The sequence below is a fragment of the Stigmatopora argus genome, chromosome 11 (genome assembly GCF_051989625.1).
Source record: "Stigmatopora argus isolate UIUO_Sarg chromosome 11, RoL_Sarg_1.0, whole genome shotgun sequence".
NCBI lineage: Eukaryota > Metazoa > Chordata > Actinopteri > Syngnathiformes > Syngnathidae > Stigmatopora > Stigmatopora argus.
Window position 1 is genome coordinate 15,445,756 of NC_135397.1, and position 12,987 is coordinate 15,458,742.

The window sequence follows — 12,987 nt, forward strand, 5'->3', positions numbered from 1 at the left end:
GAACAGGCTGAATAAGCTGGTCAGGAGGGCCAGCTCTGTTCTGGGCTGTCCTTTGGACTCTGTGGAGGAAGTGGGAGAGCGGAGGATGCTGACCAGGATGATGTCCATCATGGACAGCACCTCCCACCCCCTGCATGAGTCTGTGGAGTCCCTCCGAAGCTCCTTTAGCAATAGACTGCGGCACCCTCATTGCAGGAAGGAGCGCTTCCGCAGATCCTTCCTCCCATCAGCTGTCAGGCTCTTTTACAAAAAAATGGCTGTGTGTTAAGACCTACCGTATGCATGCATGTACATTTATGTGTATGTATGTATGTATATATGTCCTAAGCAACACGCTTATTTAATTATATATTTATTCATGTATTTATTTCTTGACCTACTTATTACCTATCTATTTATGTCTAAAATGCCTTTCCTATTCCTGCATCCTCACCCTCTTGCCACTGGAACAACGAAATTTCCCGAATACGGGATGAATAAAGTTATCCAATCCAATCCAATCCAAAATGTAGCGGTGAGTTGTATTGTGTATTAGTAACAAGGGGATTGTAGTCTATTGAGAAACCTAAATTACGACAACCTTCAATCAGGTCACACATTCATTTTTAGGGCTATGTTGTAGTGCCTGTGTGGGGAAAAATGATTTTCCCAAAATTCCCCTTTATTTTGTGTTTATTCATATGTTCGCAAAGACATATTTTATTGTTAAAAAAAATTGAAATACTGTTTTTACTTAACCTTTAATAGTGTTTTTTATGTACAGATAACAAATCCAAAACAGTCATTAACATGAAACATAAATTTAATTTGAATCCAGCGTATTAACTGTTTGTCACTTAGTGCCATAACTATATTGAAGAGATCGTCTATACTAAAAATTTGGCAACATGAAATCATATGTTCATGTTGAAAAACAAAATATTTATCCTGGAACCTTGACTGGTGACTAACAATTCCAATTCGTGTATAACATAGACTGTTTGGATGACCTGTGACTGACATAGCAAAGATACAAAATTAAAGTTGTAGCTTGATAACAAGTAGAACGTCATGTTTAAACAAAGAAATGTAGTGAAGACAAAACCAGAGGTTAACTACCAGCCATTATGACGCACCAGGCTTCAATGAGACCAGGCTCACAAACATTAAAACCACTGAAATCTAATTTTGAAAAGCGGAAACAGATAGCGCACCCACCCGAGGGAGTGAAGCAAAGACTGAGAACAGATAAGGGTTATTTCCCTCCTACCTCCCCATCTTGTGAGCCAGCGTTCCAAAGATGTAGGTTCCAATAAGGTAGGAGATGGATGCTGGTAAGAAAGCAACTCCTAGACAAGACACACAGACACATACACATTCAGAAAAACAAAGCGGTACAAAAGACTGTAGGTGTGGTAAGGCTTTGAAAGATAAGCAGATTCTATCAGTGCTTCATCATCAAGCTGCTGTACATCTTTCATTGTCTGTAATGAAGACCTGTACTTTCCACCTGCCAGCACATGACACCCTAATATCCTGTTTGTCGTTTTATTTTTATCATGCCAAGACTTTATATACAACAAAATGAAGGAACAAACCAAGTAACCAGAGGGATAAAACGTGTTTATAGCGTTGCCAATTGCTCAACAGGTGTGGAGGTCTTTAGAGAGGCTTCCAGTTAGTAACATAATTCACAAGCGTGGAAATTACTAATTGATTCTCTTGTTGTTTAAAGACCAGACACTCATTTTAAATAGCTTTTGTTGCCAATATTTAGCATTTAGGTGAAAGTATTTAAGCAGCACAGCTGCCACAATAGTGCTGTCCATGATCAGTATTTATAGTCCCACCCGTAATATTATTTGTTTAATTTTTGGGTGATTTTTCAAAGATAAATACAGTAACACCTTGAAATACAAGTTTAATGCATTCTGGGACTGAGCTCGTATGTCAATTTACTCGTATCGCAAATAAAATTTTCCCATAGAAAATAACCAAATACAAATTAATCCGATTCCACCCCCTGAAAAAAACACCTAATACAGTGGTACCTCGTCACAAAACCGCTCGTCATACAATATTCTCGTCTTACGACGGAAATTTCGATCGAATAATTCGCCCGTCATGCGATCAAAATTTCGTGATGCAACCAAGCCAGGTGGCCATGGCACTGTCTTTTTTGCATATCTTTCGTGTATAACAATATTTACGAGCACCGAATGAGTTATTCAGACCAGGAAACGCACAACGCGCATGCGCGGGGAAAAGAGGGCTTTCTGGGTAATGAAGTATACTCGTGCACACAACGCCGACAGGCAATGGCACTCTTTCTCAGAATAAAACTTTACCCACAATCAATACGTGGGTAAGCTCAGCTGCTGCATTTACTGTTATTTTTATCTAATACGAGGAGTATTATATTACTTCTCGTTCGCTGCTCATAAGAACATCAGGGGCACTGGCTCGCAACTCCCCGCAATAGCATCCCCGGTAGCAACTCTATCATAGGCGCCGTTTAAAGCGGATGTGACCACAGATGCTACAAGCTAAAAGGGAGCCGCTAGCCAGCGCCCCCGAAGCTCCTATAAGCAGTGGAGCGATCGCTGATAAAAGACTGCTGCTCGTTGGCAAGTGGTCGTGCGTTATCCGATTGTGAGGACATTTGTGTGCATCATTTTCGGAATATTTTGAAGGGAATAGTACAACAGCAAACAGCCCATCGATAGCGAACGTGAGGGTGGAATGTTCGTTCCGTTTACGAGTGCGTTGTGTGGAAAAAAAACGAAGCCCCCGGCCCCTTTTGTGCCCCTCTCCCCTCGGCGAAATCCGCCCAATTTTAGTTAGATTAAACACATTTTATTTCTATTAAACCACTAGTTATGTGTTACTTTGTTAATAGATGGGGAATTAGAAGAAATAAAACATTTTTTCAAATCCAATATCCTGTTTTTGGTGTTTTTTTTGTTTTTTTCCCATTCATTTCAATGGGAAACGTCCGCTCGAGTTACGAGAACCTCGTCATATGATCTCAGTCTCGGAACGGATTACGATCGTATGTCGAGGTACCACTGTAATAGGATATTACAATGGAAAAACATGTTTTTAATTGTTCTAATTAACCACTCAGGCACAAAACGTAACAAATACCTATCTAGTGGTTATAATCTGCAATAAAATATGACATTATTGTGTACCGTATTGTGTGGAGTTCTTCCCTTTAGGACAGACGGTAGCGGCTAACGGTGGAGGAGACTTGACACGTCGGTTCGCTACACTTTTGTGACACTACTTAACATAACATAAACTTTAACTTAAAGGAATTTCGCCTACTATACACACACTTAAAACTGGATGTAACCTTGTTGTGCTATAACTGGGGCGAAGGTGTTATTGTATCCCGCCGCGGCTTTTGAGGCAAAGGTGTTAATGTATTCTGCTGCGGCTTTCGAGTCGGAATTAGCAGCTTTCCCGTTCCTCACTTGCTTTTTACTTTCAAGTCCTCGCAGATTCTTCTAACTGTTTCTCTTTTATCCATATTAAAAGAAGCCCATCCCTCTCGTCATCAATATCACTGCGCAGCTTGAAAAGGACTGCCTATTGGCCGGATCGCATTCTCGTATGTCAAATTTGTCTTGTGTCAGGGCAAAAATTTGCTCAGAATTTTCCTCGTATCTCAAATTTCTCATATGTTGGGACACTCGTATCTCAACGTATTATTGTACTAGAGTGAGGCTGGAAAAACGGCGTGAACTAAGAACCACTTGCCCGTGAAGCATAAATGCTAACTACAACCTCACGATGCTGACCCAAATATTATAAAATGCTACTTTCTGATTATGAATGATCAACTGACTAAGATAGAAGTTCAAGGTGTTTGTTAATTTTGTGTTAAAATGTGAAATAACAGGGCCTGGTGATGAATGGTTAGCGTGTCAGCCTCAGAGTTCTGGGTTGAGAATTAGATCCTTGGTCAGTCATCACTGTGTGGAGTTTGCATGTTCTTGCATGGGTTTTATCCAGGTACTCAGGTTTCCTTCCAGATCACAAAAGCATGCAGGGCAGGCTGGTTGAACACTCTAAATTGCACCTAGGTATGTGTGTGAGCGTGAATGGTCTCCTTGTGCCTTGCGATTGGCTGATCACCGATCGAGGGTTCAAAACTCTGGGTAGGCCTGTTTCATCCCAAAAACCTTGTTGGTAGGCTAGGTGAACATTCTAAAGTGCCTCTAATTATGTATGTGAATGGTTGTCTGTTTCCTTTTCCCCTGCGATTGGCTGGCCACCATTTCAGGGTGTCCCACACCTTGTACCTTCTCTGGGTACTCCTGTTTCATCCCAAAAACCTTCTTGGTAGGCTGGTTGAACACTGTCCCCCACCTCGTACCCATAGTTGGCTGGGATACGAAAAAGCAACACTACCCCCCTCATTCAGAAAATGATTAAATTAATGTGAAACAAAAATGGGTAAATACCTAGCTGCCATTTCCTAGCACACATGGTCTCCATCATCCAGATTGGCAGTGTTGGCTCCAGCATGGCGATGGCCATGTTTCCAAAACAAATGGCACCTGTGAAGAAACTTCAATGATAAATAGATACTTTCTCTGTGATGAGAAATAAACAGAAGACAAAGCGAATTATTCTGATGGAGTTACTGCAACCCTTTGTCTTCAGCAGTGCTCTAAATATATTATTTAATTTGCAGAACATTCAAGATATAAGATACAAATACTAGGTTGTTTGGCTCTTTTGTCTTCTTACCAGCTGCAATTACAATGTAAGGATCTCTCATGAGGGTCAACAGTGGTGTCCCCTTCTGACTCTGAAAGATAAAAGTACAATAGCTTGTAACAAAAATTGAATGTTTGAACCATAACACAATTTTGTTGGGGAGTAGTTCGGAAACCTTTAGATCTGCTTTACAAAACCAAAATGAGAATTTACAAGTAAATCACTGGACACGTATGAATTTAGCAATTTAATTAAGCAACGTGATGAAATTCCTCACCTCTGGCTCGACTTTGGTGGGCTGAAGTATAAAAAGCTGTAACGCTGTTAGGAAACACATGATTAAATTAGAATACTAATTGAATTAAAATTAATATTGAGTATTATATAATGCCTCAGAAGAAACAATTATTGGCCTTGTGATGCACCTCCATCAAAAAGAGCTAGGAAAGCCAGAATGAGGAATGGAGCAGTCTTTCCAACGAACTCATACATAACACTGCCAAATGGGGGTCCAACTGTGGAGAACAAGCACCACTGTTAGTGAAATAGATAGTGAACAAAATATAAAGAGATAAATAATATAAAAAAGTAAAAATAAAAATCTAAAAATATTATCTTATATTCTCAAATGTTTGTTTACCCAAAACTCCCATTGCCAGACCTCCAAGGGCAATTCCTATCGCATGTCCTCTTTCCTCATCATCTGTGTACACACTTGCAAGCATTCCCATCCCTGAAAATACAAAAAAACCAACACATTATTTCAACATTAACCGATCTGATTTCACATTTCTGTTTGCACAAATGCTACAATATGGGGATGTGGTTTGTACCTAAAGATATTTAGCAAACCCCATACTCAAACTATTTGCAATTTTGGTAATGATATAGGTAATAAAATCGTGAAGGATATGAACATGATTTGCTTTAACGACCCACACAAAATAATGTGCTAAGATCGTTCAAACATAACATAACTAATTTGAATCAATTTTCTTTTTCAAAATTAAGATTTTTTTAAAGATATCTATTTACATTTTCTTACTAATGGTGCTAAATCTGATAAGCATTCCAAACCTTAAGTTGCTTTGCTAAATGAATACCACTATTAAGAAATTAAAAAACACAAAAAACTAAGCAAACTGATAATGTCAATGTCACAATATTGCTTGATCTGTTTCGTTTCACAAAAAGTGGATTTACAAAAAGCTATGCTGTCTTCCTTAACCACTTCGCGGGTTCAGCACATCGCGTTTTTATAGTATAAAAGTATTTTAAAAAGTTCTTAAAGATTTGCAAGCGGGCAGCGGGCGGTGGCTGTCAGTTTTATCCAAAAATAAAGCTTTCTGAGCAGACGGGACACCCGGGAGCCTCTGTGAGGGTGGATTTTTTTTCAGAAATGCAAGCCAAGGGCGACCTTATGGCAATGCTGTCATCCTACACCGAAAATAGAGGTCGCTCAGTGGACTGAACGGCCATTGAGCCGTTCATTTTCAGCATTTGTTTACGAACGGATTCCATGTACAGTGGTACCTTTACTCACAAAATTGGTTCCAGAACTTTGGATTTTTCGGAAATAGAGCACAATTTTATGTAAATTCTCTAATTCATGCCACAGTCCTCAAAATAAAACTGCCTTAGTTGTGTGAGGAAGAAGCTAACATTAGGCAACAGACAGCGTTACATGAACACATGCACATAAACAGACATCTAAAAAACTTAAAATTATGAATTAATAGCAACTTGGCATTAAATAGCTGTTTTTTCAGAAATAATCGACTCTGTCACTGTATGTCCTGCAATTTCATGGAGTTGTCGCTTTTATTGCTTCCTTCCGCTTCAATATCGTAGCGATGGTAGGTGGGTTACGGCCATAGTGCCTTGCAATATCAGTCCAGGATGGATAGCAAGGCCCACTTGTCCATTTCATTTGGACCAGTAATTTTAAATAAAGAAGAGAAGTTTCTTTAACCACACCCAAAAAACTGGCCAAAAACAAACAGACATGGAAAACTGTTGGGAGACAGCCAATGGGAGGCCAGCGGATATGTAATGACGTTTTGGGGGATTTCGCAACTTGGATGTTATTTTCGTATGTTGGAATAGTAATTTGATTATCAAAAGGTTTTGTAACCTGAAAGTTTTATAGGTAGATGCATTCGCGAGTAGTAGAGGTACCACTGTATTTAAAAGAAAATCATTAAAATGACTTTAACTTTTAACCATTGTTCAGCTTCTCTAGGAAAAAATAAAGTCTTCCATTGTGACCAAACTTACTACAATATATAAAGGTACAATATATCAGGCATATTATTGTAAATGGATGAAAAGATGACTAAATATGTGAAAGATACGAAGTTATTGAGTTCTTACCAGCAACAGATGAGCAGGAGGAGCCCACACCTTGAAGTGATCTGGCCAGAAACAGCAGAGCGTAGCTCGATGAGAAGGCGAACACTTCACGACAATAAGAATAAAATAAATATCGGAAAAGACGCGTCAGGCATAAAGACAGCACATTATTTGCCTTGAATAATCAACATGTATTGGCACTTACTAATTGTGGAGATGAACATGATACAGAAGCCAATGAATATGGGGAGCTGGTATCCAATCCTGTGGACATAAAAAATAATTTGCAAATCTGTTATTATTTACAAAAACATGTTGCTATCAAATCATAATCATAAGCTGTTTTAGGTGTTTTCCCTATTATTAATATGAAAAATTATGATTTTTCTAAAGGCAAACTCCTATGACAATATTTGCGGTCCGTAGTCAGTTTGCCTGACTTGTCATGTTTTGTCCTTTGTCAGGAGAGAAGGTGACCATGCACAAGTAATTGTCCTGTTCGTGGCCTCAATTACAGCCTATTTGAGTGTGCAGCTGAGACACTAAATACCATCTTGGAGATGCATGCCAATAATGTTAGCCCACTAAGAAAGTCAAAATAAGATGTGAATCTTTCCATGAATTATGACTGAGTTGTGAGAACCACCGATGCTTGTCATCTCTCGAAATGTACTGACATCAGTGTGCTGTCATTTTATGTGATTTAGTGGATTTATTTCTTTAGCGCAATTCATGCAATTGTGCTATCCCTGTGTGAAAATAATCAAATCCTTTGCCCACACACGTGAATGCAAATAATGAGGCTCTGTTTGGCAAAAGAGGACAGAAAAGGAAGGAAAATTAAGTATGAAACATTTGTATGTCTCCTCTTTGATTTTATTGGTCACTGCTGTTCATAATGTGTGCGGGATATAGAAAAAATCTGAAATGTCATTCGATTCAATTATTGAATAACATTTCAAACCAGGAGCTCCCGAGAAAATCCTTCTCACTGCCCTTTGTCAATCTGCATCAAATATTATGTTTTCTTTTTTCCCCATTCACAATTTCTACCATTGGGTTCCAAACAATGTCAACATCAACATATTGATAACAGTAATACTCAACCAAAATTCATTCATTCATTGCCCAAACCATACATCCTCATAAGGGTTGCCAGCCCCGATCCCAGCTGACTTTGGGCAAAAGGCAGAGTACACCTTAGACTGGTCACCAGTCAGTCATAGGGCACACAGACAGACAAACGACCATTCAAACCCACAATCATACCAACATCAGTGGGTATCGAGCCCACACCTGGCTGCACCGAAGTCAGCTGAGTGAACCTCTACACCAGGGGTGTCAAACCGGTCTTTATAAGGCCGCAGTGGGTGCAGGTTTTCATTCCAAGTCAACAATAGGATACCTTTTGCAAGTGTAATCAGTTAATTAAAGTCAGGTGCTACTTATTTTAGAAGATACCTGATTGGTTAAAATGTCGACAAAGACCAGGACCCACTGCTCTACACCATCAGGTGGCTCATAACAAAAATCATTTATAAAGTGCATTCAGTTCTTTTCCTATTTTTTTAAACTTAGTGAGTTTTTTTTAAATAAACAATTTGGCAAAATTACCATTGAAATTGTACCTTGGTAAACGCAATGCATAGACAATTGATTGCTGTTCTGATATTTCGGCGCATGTTTTCTTTTAAGTGCTTAGCTAAAGGTCATCAATTCAAAGACAACAACATGCCTTGTTGTATTGCTCTATACAAAAGATCCCAAACATGATTAAATAATCTGTTCAGGTAAGAAATATATTATGTTTTAAAGCATTGTGGTCAAAACTGTGATGTGATCTTCAACTTGTGTGAAGGCAATTCAATTGAATGGTACATACAGAACAGTCACAATATAATGTGTTTGGGTGATATAGTCTCAAAAGACATTTATCCCATCTAGTAAAATATCAACCACTCTGTTATATTTCGAGGTGGTTATTTTGTCCTGCTGTACACTCTGTATGTGTCAGCTCTCACTGAACATAAAATACTATGTAGATCTTCAATCGAAACCTCCCACATTTCAAGCCAGCCAAGGAGTATCTAGCTCTTAAGAGTTATGGTGTTCAATTTGTTACTCGGCGGCCCGGTGTCGCGAGTGGTTAGCGCGTCGGCCTCACAGTTCTGGGGTCCTGGGTTCAAATCCAGGGTCGGTCAACCTGTGTGGAGTTTGCATGTCCTCCCTGGGCCTGCGTGGTTTTCTTCCGGGTACTCCGGTTTCCTCCCACATTCCAAAAACATGCATGGTAGGATGATTGGACACTCTAAATTGCCCCTAGGTATGGGTGTGAGTGTTCATGATTGTCCGTCTCCTTGTGCCCTGCGATCGGCTGGCCACCGATACAGGGTGTCCCCCGCCTCCGGAGACAGCTGGGATTGGCTCCAGCACCCCCTGCAACCTTAATGAGGATAAGGCGGTTCAGAAAATGAGATGAGAATAGAAAAAGCCATACATACTTAGAACTTGGTAAAAATCAATAAAGAAACAAACCTAACGGGGATAGCATATACGCACACTGACAGGGAGACGACATGACCACAAGCAAGCAATAATCCAACAACAGAGGCGAGGGACACCCTGAATTGGTGGCCAGCCAATCGCAGGGCACAAGGAGACAAACAACCATTCACACTCACACCTAGGGGCAATTTAGAGTGTCCAATCAGCCTACCATGCATGTCTATGGATTGTAGGAGGAAACCGGAGTACCAGAAGAAAATCCACGCAGGCCCGGGGAGAACATGCTATCTCCACACAGGCAGACCGACCTGGATTTGAACCCAGGTCCCCCACTGCGAGGCCGACATGCTAACCACTCAGACGCCGGGCCGCCGTCAGTTTAAAGCTTTATTTAGAAATTGGATTCTGTACATTTTATCAAAGCAGTGCCCATTTTATATTTTCATTGGCCATGATATACTGTGAAGTTCTATGTAAATGTGTATATGTCCCTTGGAAGCCTGATTTATATATATTTTTTCTACGCAGTTTTCAGTCAATTTATTGTTGGAAATGTGTTTTTATATTGTAGCCTTACCAGGATTAAGATAAAATAAATACAAATATGACTAACATGCAATCTTATCTTTTTAAAATTGTAACTTTTAGCCACGATTTCTTGATATTAAGGGACATCAGTCATGCTATTTTTTCAATTTGAATGAAATTTTGAAATTGAGTTTATTATCGTGGTTGACACAATTCAAACCATAATTAATGATGATGATTTGTTAACTATTTATTGATTCAATTACGACTAATAAAATACACATGGGGTAGTACCAGCTCAGTTTGCACATTAAAACATAAAAGCTCAACAGGATGAAACTGTTTAGTAATAATATCCAGGTTCTGGGATTTTCTCTCCATCCAATCAAAGATGGCCGCCTCGTGGTGTGGCGGTTCACTCTCCTGACTTTGGTGCGGGCAGGCATGGGCTCAAATCCCGCTGGTCAATCAAATCAAATCAAAAGCCTTTATTGTCATCATACATAGCTGCGTATAACGAAATTGGTGGTGCTACTCCACAAAGGGCGTTTTCCCAGTAAAAAACATTAATAGGTAATATAAAAGTATAAAAAGTCACATCCTGGCAAGGTAAATTCTAAAATATTGGATTGGATTGGATTGGATAACTTTATTCATCCCGTATTCGGGAAATTTTGTTGTCACAGTGGCAAGAGGGTGAGGATGCAGGAATAGGAAAGGCATTTTAGACATAAATAGATAGGTAAAAGTAAGTTAATAAATAAATACATGAATAAATATATAAATAAATAAGCGTGTTGCTTAGCACATATATACATACATACACATAAATATACATGCATGCATACGGTAGGTCTCAACACTCAGCCATTTTTTTGTTAAAGAGCCTGACAGCTGATGGGAGGAAGGATCTGCGGAAGCGCTCCTTCCTGCAATGAAGGTGCCGCAGTCTATTGCTAAAGGAGCTTCGGAGGGACTCCACAGACTCATGCAGGGGGTGGGAGGTGCTGTCCATGATGGACATCATCCTGGTCAGCATTCTCCGCTCTCCCACTTCCTCCACAGAGTCCAGAGGACAGCCCAGAACAGAGCTGGCCCTCCTGACCAGCTTATTCAGCCTGTTCCTGTCCCTCTCCGTGCTCCCGCATCCCCAACAGAGCACTGCATAAAACACTGTAGGTGCCACCACAATGTCGTAGAAAGTCCTCAGCAGTGTCCTGCACACTCCAAAGGAACGTAGACTCCTCAGTAGGTAGAGGCGGCTCTGGCTCCTTTTGTACAGGGCATCTATGTTTGTGGACCAATCTAGTTTGTTGTTGAGGTGAACACCCAGGTACTTAAAATTCTCCACGATTTCAATGTCTGTACCCTGGATGTTCACCTGAGTGGTCTGTTGAGGATTCCTCCGAAAATCGATGACCATTTCCTTTGTCTTACTGGTGTTGATGTAGAGGTGGTTTTGCCTACACCAGTCAACAAAGGCTGTGATGACTCCCCTGTACTCCAGGTTGTTCCCGTCCGTCACTTGTCCAACAATAGCGGTGTCGGCAGAGAACTTCTGGAGGTGGCAGGTGTCTGTATTATATTTGAAGTCCGATGTGTAGAGGGAGAAGAGGAGTGGAGAGAGCACTGTGCCTTGTGGGGCCCCCGTGCTGCAAGCTACCACATCAGACATACAGTCCTGGAGTCTCACATATTGTGGTCGGTCAGTGAGGAAGTCGATGATCCACGCGGCTAGGTGGTTCCTTACTCCAGCCTCTTCCAGTTTCCCTCTCAGTAGGACCGGCTGAATGGTGTTGAACGCACTGGAGAGGTCAAAAAACATCATTCTCAGCGTGCTTCCCGTGTTCTCCAGGTTTGAAAGAGACCTGTGCATCAGGTAGGTGGTAGCATCTTCCACACCAATACCTGGACGATAGGCGAACTGCAGAGGGTCCAGCTCTACATTCATCAGGGGGCTGAGGTGATTGAGGATGATTCTCTCCAATGTCTTGATCAGGTGAGAGGTTAATGCTACCGGCCTGAAGTGGTTTGGCTCCCTGGGGTACGCAGTCTTAGGAACTGGGACCACACAGGAAGTTTTCCATAAGGTGGGGACCTTCTGCAGACTCAGGCTGAGGTTGAAAATATGCAGAATCACAATACCAAGCTGATCCGCACACTCTCTCAGTAGTCTGGAGCTGAGGCCGTCTGGACCGGTAGCCTTCCTTGCCTCGATCTTCTTTAGCTGTTTTATCACCTGATCGACAGTAATGCAGAGACCGGTGGAAGAGGGGGAGGAAGAGGAGGAGGAGGAGAACGAGGGGGGAGCATTGCTCCTGGTCTGGGGGGTCAGGGGAGTGGGGGCAGGACTGAATCTGAATCTCTAAAATATTGCACAATCTAAGCTATTGCACACCCCGAAGTTATTGCGCAGAAGGGATTGTGTGTCGTGCTAACGCAAGTTCAGAGTCCTGATGGCTGTGGGGAAAAAAACTGTCCTGAAGTCTATTTGTCCGTGCTTTGTGAGACCTATAGCATCTGCCAGAGGGCAGCAGCTGGAACAGGTTGTGACCAGGGTGGTATTGGTCCCTGACAATGTTCCTGGCTCTGCTGAGGTAGCGAGGGCTGGCAATGCAATCCAGTGAGGGCAAAGAGCAGCCGATGATCTTCTGGGCAGTGTTGATCACTCTCTGCATGGCCTTTCTGTCTGCTGCTGTGCTTCCAGCGTACCACACTGTAATGGAGTATGCCAGGATGCTCTCCACAGTGGCTCTACAGAAGGTTACCAGAAGCATAGTGTCCAAGTTGTTCCTCCTGAGTACCCTCAGGAAATGGAGTTGTTTCTGGGCCACTGCCGTGGTGTTGGTAGACCAGGAGAGTTGTCCGTGACGTGGACCCCCAGGAATTTGA

At 41.4% G+C, this 12,987-nt stretch overlaps 1 protein-coding gene across 1 annotated transcript in view; it reads right to left on the bottom strand.

Moving 5' to 3' along the window:
* Positions 1 to 12,987, bottom strand: part of slc18a2 (solute carrier family 18 member 2) — a 31,737-nt gene that overhangs the window by 9,640 nt on the left and 9,110 nt on the right. The window contains exons 4-11 of the mRNA XM_077613230.1: positions 7,268 to 7,326; positions 7,084 to 7,167; positions 5,351 to 5,443; positions 5,136 to 5,225; positions 4,988 to 5,031; positions 4,741 to 4,801; positions 4,452 to 4,547; positions 1,250 to 1,328 (exon numbers count right to left, since the gene is read on the bottom strand). Coding sequence (XP_077469356.1) covers positions 1,250 to 1,328; positions 4,452 to 4,547; positions 4,741 to 4,801; positions 4,988 to 5,031; positions 5,136 to 5,225; positions 5,351 to 5,443; positions 7,084 to 7,167; positions 7,268 to 7,326 — 606 coding nt within the window. The remainder of the gene's footprint in view (positions 1 to 1,249; positions 1,329 to 4,451; positions 4,548 to 4,740; positions 4,802 to 4,987; positions 5,032 to 5,135; positions 5,226 to 5,350; positions 5,444 to 7,083; positions 7,168 to 7,267; positions 7,327 to 12,987) is intronic.